The sequence below is a fragment of the Citrus clementina genome, unplaced genomic scaffold, assembly GCF_000493195.1.
Source record: "Citrus clementina cultivar Clemenules unplaced genomic scaffold, Citrus_clementina_v1.0 scaffold_5, whole genome shotgun sequence".
Taxonomy (NCBI): Eukaryota; Viridiplantae; Streptophyta; class Magnoliopsida; order Sapindales; family Rutaceae; genus Citrus; species Citrus x clementina.
In genome coordinates, this window is record NW_006262201.1 from 7,516,737 (window position 1) to 7,525,662 (window position 8,926).

The window sequence follows — 8,926 nt, forward strand, 5'->3', positions numbered from 1 at the left end:
TCTCTGTTCAGTAACACTTTTCCCACTAAGCATCTTACACGTATCTTCTCTCTTGTTTCCTTCATTTTGCCTTACTTTCCCTCTTGTTTCTCCGTTCAGGGAGATTTCTTTGCATTTTTTGATTAGCTCCTCTGTGTCCATCCTTTGGTTGATACTGAATGCACAACTACCGAGGTGTTCACTCCCTATCCTGTTCTAGTGGCACAAACCCTATCCTTACTACCCCCTTCGATGAAGAAAAGATTGAAAAAAGAGACCAAATTCTATGGTTTAACTCTAAAACCCCCACAAACACCCAACACTCAATGGGTGAATTAACAGAGTCATCGCGACTCACTCCCAAACTCCATTCTGTTTTCAAAGAAAACTAGAAGAGAAGCCATTACAACTTAAGACAATATAACATAACACAAGCCATTACAGTACAGTATAATGTAGCATACGACCAAAAATTATATAACCTTAATTATAATACATAAAAATTTTAATTATTTAAGAATTAAAAAATAGTAGTTAATGTGACTATTCCTGATAAGGAAAAGGATGATAAGGAAAGAACTCAATCATTGAAAAATCATGGAGATTAATTTGTGGAATGCAGAGCACTATCAAAGGGATTTTAAACGTCTAGATTATCTCTATAGAATATCTTCAATGATTTAATTCTTTTATAAATATTCCTTTTATGCTAGCTGTACATAAATGTCATGCATTAGTGGCTGTGATTTGGCCATTAGTTAGGACAGCAATAGCTTAAGTTTAGGCCACTTGCTTCTTTAATCTCACGTACTGTCTTGTATAAATTTATGGTTTCAGTTTCAATAAAGGTCAACCAATTCTCTCACGCTTCAATTTCTTCACCACTGGAATTCTAATTTAAATAACTTCTTGATATTGCTGCATCGTTTTTATGGATGCAAAGTTACTTTCAGGTCGTCTCTAATTTCTTTATTAAATCTAAGCTCAAATTCATAGTCTTCTAAGAATGTTAACATGGCATCGGTTTTCTTTGTTTGCCTTTTTTATTCTTAAAAAAATTTATATTATGTTAATGTAACTTGATTTACATTGACCTAACTACTATCTTTTTGTAATCATTCATTGACCTTAGAGATATGGCCTTAACTACAATCTTTCTGCAACCATTGTCCATCTGAAAATATCTAATTAATTAGGAAATTTCTATTTGTATTCCTTATTTAATTTTCTTTTATTTCTTTATGTTAAAGTTTGCATTATTTTCTAAATTAAATCTTTTCTTTATAGTCTTTTGTAGACTTAGGATGCAGATGGAACCCTCACCGCTGTGCAAGCCACATTCTTAGTCAATCTAGCTACCTTAAGTCGGCCCTAATCCAATATTTAAATCTAGCTCTATAGTGCTTAGATTAAATTTCTTTGTCCTTGTCTAATTAGGACATTTCTTTCTGTAGCAGACAAATGCCACTTTTCTTGTGGTGGGTAACAAATCTTGCTTGCATTTAAATTAGGAAAAAAATATTTAATCTGTCCATTCAATAAGAATTTGTCATTTTAATAGGTCTGGGTCCTACTATGTCATCCACTAACTTTTTGCCTTTAAATCGGTGGATCGCATACATTGAAGCAGATGTTCCCACTTGAAAATTGAGTAAATCTGATTATTGACAAATTTTAAAATATCTCTAACATATCATTTCAATTATACTACATATATATATATATATAGTTTAAAAAAATTAATTATTAATAAATTAATTATACATGATATATATACATTAATTAATTATATTACCTCTAATGTATTTTATAATTCCTTCTATATAAAAATAGTAGGCTGGTATTGGAAAGGCGCACCACCGTAACATTTTAAGGTGTGAAGCTTGACCTAGATATTTCTCTTAAAACAGGAAGAAAGAATTCATAAAAAGCGATTGGGTCAACGCTTCAACCAGAATTTTTGCCTGTCGATCTACGATGGCTAACCAAATTTTTGAACTCAATGAGCAGAAATTGCAGGCACTGGGGTTAGAAGGTACCAAAACCCATTTTGGCCACACACATAAGCTGAGTCTATGCAGTTTCAATGATGGTTACAGAGTATCTTGCAACTATTGCAACCAGATCATCAGGGATCCTGTTCCTGCATATTGTTGCATTAGCTGTGAATTCTTCGTTCATATATGCTGTGAGGAGATTCCAGAAAAAGTCGATCAAATTGAACACCCATTTCACAGGCAAGTGACGAAGCTAGCAGAGGGATAACCACTAGATCCCTCTATTTTAAGTGTATGAAAATATAATTATATATATTTTTAAACTTCCATCTAATTTTTGCTCGATATCTTCATATATTTATATTTCTCATCGGTCCTTCCCCCAAGTATTATGATATCTAATCCTGGCTTTGCCGCTGCAGGCAACACTGTCTTCATATTACCCCTTTGAGTAAGGGTAAATCCAGGGATTGCAAAGCGTGTACGAAATCAATCCGAGGAGTTAGTTTAAGCTGTTCCAGCTGTAGTTTTGACCTTCATGTTTCATGTATTAGGTCGATAGTTGTATATAATATTAAGCAAAGAGATTCGGATGAAATAGTTACTACGGGATATCGATATTCCTCCCAACGAGCCTTAAAACACAAGGGTCATAAGCACGGCCTGTTTTATTTTAGTGACAAATCATTATCGAGTTTTATGCAATGTGAATTCTGCTGCAAGCAATTCGAGGGCTCTAATTTTTACCGCTGTGTGGACTGTGATGTGAACTTTCATGTTGAATGCATACCGCTACCACGTGTTGTGAAGAATGATAAAGCTCACCAGCATCCTCTCTTGCTCCTTAGTTCACTCCAACTCGTATATGATAGTGAGAAGTATTGTTGTGATATTTGTCGGGAACGAGGGATTGCAAGGCATCATGTTTATTACTGTGACGACTGCAAGTTTATAGCTCATGTGGAGTGTGTACTAAATGAGGTATGTAACTTTTTTTTCCCCCACATCCATTAGCAATATTCAAAGTCTTATTGCTTTAGTTATTTTGTAATTTTATATGTGTAGGAGATATAATTAGTATTCATTGTCTGCGCAACTCGTTTGTTAAATATGTGTGCCTCTTAATCAGAACCGGTCATTGTTATCTTCGACAAAATACAAAACATTGAGTTTGTGGGTGTCAATTGTTAACCTTTTTTTTCATTATTTTAGAATTTCTTTTCTAATGGGCCTAAACTGAGTCTCCCTATGAATTTTGGGCCCTGCTTACTTAGTAGAGCAGGAAATTTTATTATCAATAGTGCTATGTTTTGAAGTAATACGAGCGTACATAGATGCATGCATAATAATTAGTGTTTGTTTTGTTAGGGTACTTTGGAGATTGAAAAATATGATTTAGAATACAAGAGTGATGGAGAGGAGGAAATTAATAGATTCATGGAAAATCAACTGAGCAAAGAACATTCGGAAGTCGAACACAAATTTCATCCGCAACATCGGCTGTTGGCTGCTAAATGTGTGAGCAAACAAGAATCAGTTACATGTAATGCCTGTACGAAGGAGATTACTGGCATCAAGTACAACTGTTCGAGTTGCAGCTTTAGCCTTCATGTGTCATGTGCTCATAAGCCACTGAAACGGGTTCTAAAACGTGAATGTCACACACACAATCTGTTCTATTTTGTAGAAGATGAGCACAACTTCAGCTGCCAAAAGTGTTCTGAAAAATGTAAAGGGGGTTTTTACCGATGTCCCGAGTGTTGTATAAACTTCCACATTGATTGCATTCCTCTACCACGAGTTGTGGTCCTTATGAAACAGACTATCCACCGCATTACTCTCATCCTCTTAGATCTAGTCGTGGAGTATGACTCGGATGACCAGCACTGTGAGATTTGCAAGGAGCCAAGAAATTCTGAAGATCATGTTTATTACTGCCAGGAACGGAACTTTTTTTCTCATGTTGAATGTTTACTTGCAACGGTAAGTTTACAATTATGTTTGTTTTTACAACTTTAGTCCCTCCTAGATTTTTTAATACTTCATTTCATCCTGAGTGTTAAAAAGTAGTAGAAAAAATACACTGATGAATGATAAACATGACATTTTTATATACTATAATTGATTATACGAAACTAATATATAACTTATATGTACTAAAATAGTTGAAAAAATACACTGATGAATGATAAACATGACATTTTTATATACTATAATTGATTATACGAAACTAATATATAACTTATATGTACTAAAATAGTTTATTTATTAAAAGTTAACAGCGAGTTTTTTCTATGATTCGAACACCTGGGATGAAATTGAATATTAAAAATGGATTGCTTATTTGGTATAAGGGATGGGTGTAGATCAGTTTTAATTATTTACTTTATGCAGGATAATATCATTACTTCATCATCAAATGAACTATTATGCTTGGACCCGGAGTATAAGAAGAATAATACCGTACAAGAGGCTGATACAAAGGAAGTGAAGAAAAATAATGATGCAGATTGTAGCAGGATTAAACCAATCATGGTCACTATGCTTCTATCAATCTTTTCTTTATGGCACCATTTCAGTAGACGTACCAAACCTTGTAAAATCTTTGATTATCTCAAATGTAGAGTTCAAATTATAAAACGTTCTATGTTTGATCTATCAGGATAACACTTCATTTGGGAAACCGCCACACTTGGATTCCCACCATGGGGATGAAATACAACAGCAGCTGAATGCGGCAGATATAGCTGATAAAAGGAAGAAGCAGGAAGGGAAAATGGAAGATGGTCGCAACCGACAAGTCGATTACTTCATGATCAAGGTACCAATACTAGTTTTTGACGTGCTTCAGGAATGTGTCTTGGTGGGTTTGATTTTCCTCTTTGTATTAATACTAGTTTATTTACTGAGGTTATGGTCATAATCTTGGTTGTTGAAGTAGCTTCGTCGAAAGATTGTAATAATTTATTTTTCGAATGTCATTCAACGACGTTGGTTTGTTCCCAAGTTTAATAATCATGATTTGTTGCTATCCCGAATCCTTCAGAATCATAGATATGTTCAAACTCCATATGATTTCAAAAATATCTTACATGCTTGTGAATAATAAATAGGTTAGGTAACGAGCTAACTTTTAAGTATGAGTTAGATTCATGAACTTCTATATGGTATCAAAATTAAACTCATACACGAGTAGTCCCACATTACTTTACAACTTGACAAACATTAGTAAAAGACCAACCTACACGGAATAGGGAGAGACAGCGAAGATACTATATTGGTTGAGAATTGCTATCAAGCTAATGATATAATTTTAGGACAAGCCTCAACCCTCGGAGTGTGATTGTTGGCACCCCTCCAAAATTTTCTTAAAACCCCATTTTCTCAATTATTCTCCACATGGTGCCAAAAGTACCCTTTTCGCTAATAAACTTTTTTTATTTATAAATCTTTGAATTTCTAGAAATTTTCTCACTCTTAAATGTTTTTTGCAATTTTGATATCTCCATTCTTCTCTTCTCTACAAAGCTAAAAACAGTGGCTTCCAAATATACAAATAAGCAACATGAAAAAGAAAAAAATTATTTCTTTATGTTTGTGCAAAGCAATATATTGTATAGATGTGAGACAGAGAGTATAAATGTAGTTAATTCTACTTGTATTTGGCCCTAAATATAGTTGTAATAGACAAGGGGTTATATGAGATTCATAAAGGGGTGCTAATAGTCTACCTCCAACTCTTGAGCAAGGTTTTTAGGACGAATTATGCTCATGAACTTCTATACCATCGTAGGAAACAAATTAATAGGTTTCCATATTATTATCATATCAACTAATTTTATTCTTCTTATATGTCCATTTTTTTACATGAAAAGTTGTAGCTTTTGAATTAGCACTAATTTAGAACTTGATCTAAATGGAAAGAGTTGTTATTGCACATTACTTTTAATATTTTATTGATGTGTGAATTAATCATAAATTTTTATCATATTTTATATGGATAATAGAGTTAGTTTCATAGGCTAAAAAGTGAAGCTTCTAAATGTAGAATGTCATTTTCCTATTGTTGCGACCAATATATATTACTTATCCCATATTATTTTAAAAATATCCATTAACCTCCTTATCATATTAAAGGGAAAAAGGGTAAAATAGTCATTTACTTGATAATTAATCTTAGAAATATAAAGTATATATTTATTTTAACCAAAAAATAAAAATAATTATAGAAAAACAAGAAAATATCTTGCTTTTAAGGTCTTTTTTTCACACTGAAAATTATTTTTATTTTTAGTATTTTAAATTTTTATTTTTTTCATAATAAATATGAATAAAAACTTATTTAAAAATAAGGGTAATACTATGAGATCATGGTGTTAGTAGAGTTATTAAGCATTACAAAAATATTAGGGGGTAAGTGAAATATATTTATTTCAATTGGGAGAAACTAACAATCTAATAACCTAGGATAATATAACGTTTTATTTAAACTTTTGTCATGAATGACGTACTTGTTTTAACAATGAGCCTGTATTAATTTGTCCGAGTAAATATAATTTTTTTATAACGATTTTATTAATCGCTAATCAAGCCGTTATAAAAAAATTATTTCTTGTTGTAAAATATAATTCATATTTCCAGATTATTTTATTTTTATTTTTTAATTTTGTACCATAATCGATTAGTTGGCTAAATGAAAGTCAGCCAAACACTTGACACAAAAAGTTTTTTCAAATTGAAATTAATTGACTCCCATTTGGAGACAATTCTGTACTAAAATATTAAAATTATTTTAAATATTTAAAATAAATATTTATAATCTGTCTAGTAGAAATATCAAAATGTTTAAATATTAAAATTATTATATTTAATTTAATAATATATTTGTATTTATTGTAGAGATTTTAAATAAATATTTGGGTTAAGTACATTATAAAATTAAAAAAAAACTCACATACTAATAATGTTAAAATTATTATTTTACATAATATTCAAAAGACTTTATATTTTAATACATTTATTTTAATATTATATTTTCATTTATTATAGAATTTACTTTAACATAATAAAATATGTCTAATAGATTGTAAAATACAAAATATTTTATAATTACCTCCTTAATTATCGAACATAACCGTTATTTAAAACCCTTTAAAATGACTTTAGAGATATCTTTGACTAACGGCTAAATGTAAATTTGGTATATTATTATGTTTTTAGTCTTCTTTTGGATTTTGCGAAGGGCTGGGCAGCATACCTATGAAACATTTATTAAATCTATAATTCTTACAGTAAAGAAATATTTATAGATGAGACATCAATGTTATTTATTTATTTATTGGATAATATCCAGACAATAACAAAATAATTAGGGATGGCGAATGGAGTAGGTTGGGTTTGGCCAAGTTTTAGATAGTTTCAAGCTCAACCTTGCTTGCTTATTCCATATATTTTTTAAAGTTAGATTTTTTATGTTTTAAAAAATTAATTTTTGAATATTTAATAGTTAAAGAGAAAATTAAGGGAAATTATCAATGGTGTGGAAGTTTCATTTTTCCTTCTACTTAAATGCTAACATCCCTTAATTGTTTTTTATGTCATAAGATTAATATTATCATTTTATATATTGACAACACATTTGTTAAGAAGTATCAATATTTCATTAATGATTACGGAAAAAATAAAAAACATGATTATGCCCAACAAAAATATAAGATTAATGGGCAGGCTTGAGTCAGGCCCATGACTGAGCTCGTCCCATACCAGATCTAGATATTTGAAGTCCAAGCCCGGACTTTTTGGATTGGCCTGAGCTCATGTCGAGCAGGCCCAAACTTTTTACTATCCCAAACTGGAATCATGCAACTGTTTCGATCCAGATTAATGTCCACTACTACTTTTAAGCCACCATTATGATGAAGTTTATAGTCTGTTCCGAAAAATTAAAAGGTTGTAAATCCTAGATAGTGCAAAAGAGTTTGATAGCATTATGAACTGAGAGAGATACATCTTGAAATCGAATTAGGTTACGAGCTTTCCGAATCACATTAACAATGCTGCTGCCAGCCACCAACCACATGTTCCAGATTTTATATGGAAACATAGAGCCATCAGGAGATGAGTGTTAAACATATCAGCAAGCCATTTCCATAATACTTTAGCAAAGGTCCTTGATTTATCTCATATTTACCGCTAATTAGGTTATAATTTTAACGTTCGAACTTTATTATTGTATTAAAAAATCCTTTCTTTTTGACAAACACATAGACTAACATTAAAGGAAAATGATATGCTCACCCAACCAGTGCGAATTGTTTGGGTAATTCGTGATTAATTTAAAATTTGGGGCAATGTTAATTATTACTTTGATTTTTATTTATTTTTGTGTAGAGTTGAGGTGGGGTTTGAAGTGGGCTTTCTAATCTCTACCATTAGACATTAGTTCATTACTCAACATTAAAAGATATTTAATGGGAAGACATTGTTTTTAAGAGATAATAATTGAGATAAAGAAATATGCAAAATAAGGAATAACGATTTTTGAGATAATGTAGAAATATCAGAAAAGGAAATCCTAAATAATTTAGAAAATAGAATCCTAAACTTAATTAACGTCAAAGACTAAAGTAAAATAAGGAAAAGGAAGAATCATTGTTATAACAGGAAACTAATTGTGAGGAAGTGTAAATTACGATCGTTAGGACTTAATCTTGCCATTCAAAATTAAGTATGATGGGGTGATGGGGTGAGTGCGTGTGTACTAATTAAATCTCAGCTCGCAGCCACGAATCGATCTTTGGTTTCAAATGTCTTTTTATTTTTTCCAGGAAAAATTAAAATAAAGACTTACAGCAATATCATTCACAACAATAACTCTAGTATTATAAGTAATTCGTTTAGGTATATATGCTCATCTAAAGATCATCAGTATTTTGAAGTGTTTCATTTGG

The 8,926-nt window shown here is 31.2% G+C and overlaps 1 protein-coding gene across 1 annotated transcript; it reads left to right on the top strand.

Annotated features, from left to right (window-relative positions):
• The first annotated feature begins 1,956 nt into the window (after nucleotides 1-1,956).
• Nucleotides 1,957-4,899, top strand: LOC18040817. Its single transcript, XM_006431726.2, has 5 exons — nucleotides 1,957-2,216; nucleotides 2,531-2,957; nucleotides 3,345-3,959; nucleotides 4,371-4,511; nucleotides 4,639-4,899. Exons 1-5 carry the CDS (start codon nucleotides 1,957-1,959, stop codon nucleotides 4,897-4,899), a joined length of 1,704 nt encoding a protein of 567 aa, XP_006431789.2.
• The last annotated feature ends 4,027 nt before the right edge of the window (nucleotides 4,900-8,926 follow it).